This window comes from Papilio polytes, unplaced genomic scaffold, assembly GCF_000836215.1.
Source record: "Papilio polytes unplaced genomic scaffold, Ppol_1.0 DF823510.1, whole genome shotgun sequence".
Classification (NCBI taxonomy): domain Eukaryota; kingdom Metazoa; phylum Arthropoda; class Insecta; order Lepidoptera; family Papilionidae; genus Papilio; species Papilio polytes.
The window spans coordinates 2,631,666-2,631,953 of NW_013525694.1; the positions used below are offsets into that span (position 1 = coordinate 2,631,666).

Consider the following 288-nt stretch of genomic DNA (forward strand, 5'->3'; position numbering starts at 1 on the left):
AGCATACTCAACAGCAAGTATGACACCAACGACCCAGACAGTAACCCCCCGTTGTAGGACAACGTCATCATATTACCTGAAACAACGTTTCATATTACACTTCTTTAAATTCACGCAAATCAAAAATAAAAAAGTAAACACAATATCAAACTGCTGCCAGTTCCATCTATGAGAAATCGAGAAAAACACTTATAATCAAATGCTATATTTTTATCAGCATTATCAGTATTACAATTTGTATACGTACCGGCTATTTCCCGATGTTCTCGTCCTACACGAGATGGCGCT

The 288-nt window shown here is 37.2% G+C and overlaps 1 protein-coding gene across 1 annotated transcript in view; it reads right to left on the minus strand.

Moving 5' to 3' along the window:
* The window catches only part of LOC106104541 (equilibrative nucleoside transporter 4), a 4,538-nt gene that overhangs the window by 250 nt on the left and 4,000 nt on the right, over nucleotides 1-288 (minus strand). Inside the window, exons 8-9 of the mRNA XM_013284619.1 lie at nucleotides 248-286; nucleotides 4-76 (exon numbers count right to left, since the gene is read on the minus strand). Of these exons, the coding sequence (XP_013140073.1) occupies nucleotides 4-76; nucleotides 248-286 (112 nt within the window). The remainder of the gene's footprint in view (nucleotides 1-3; nucleotides 77-247; nucleotides 287-288) is intronic.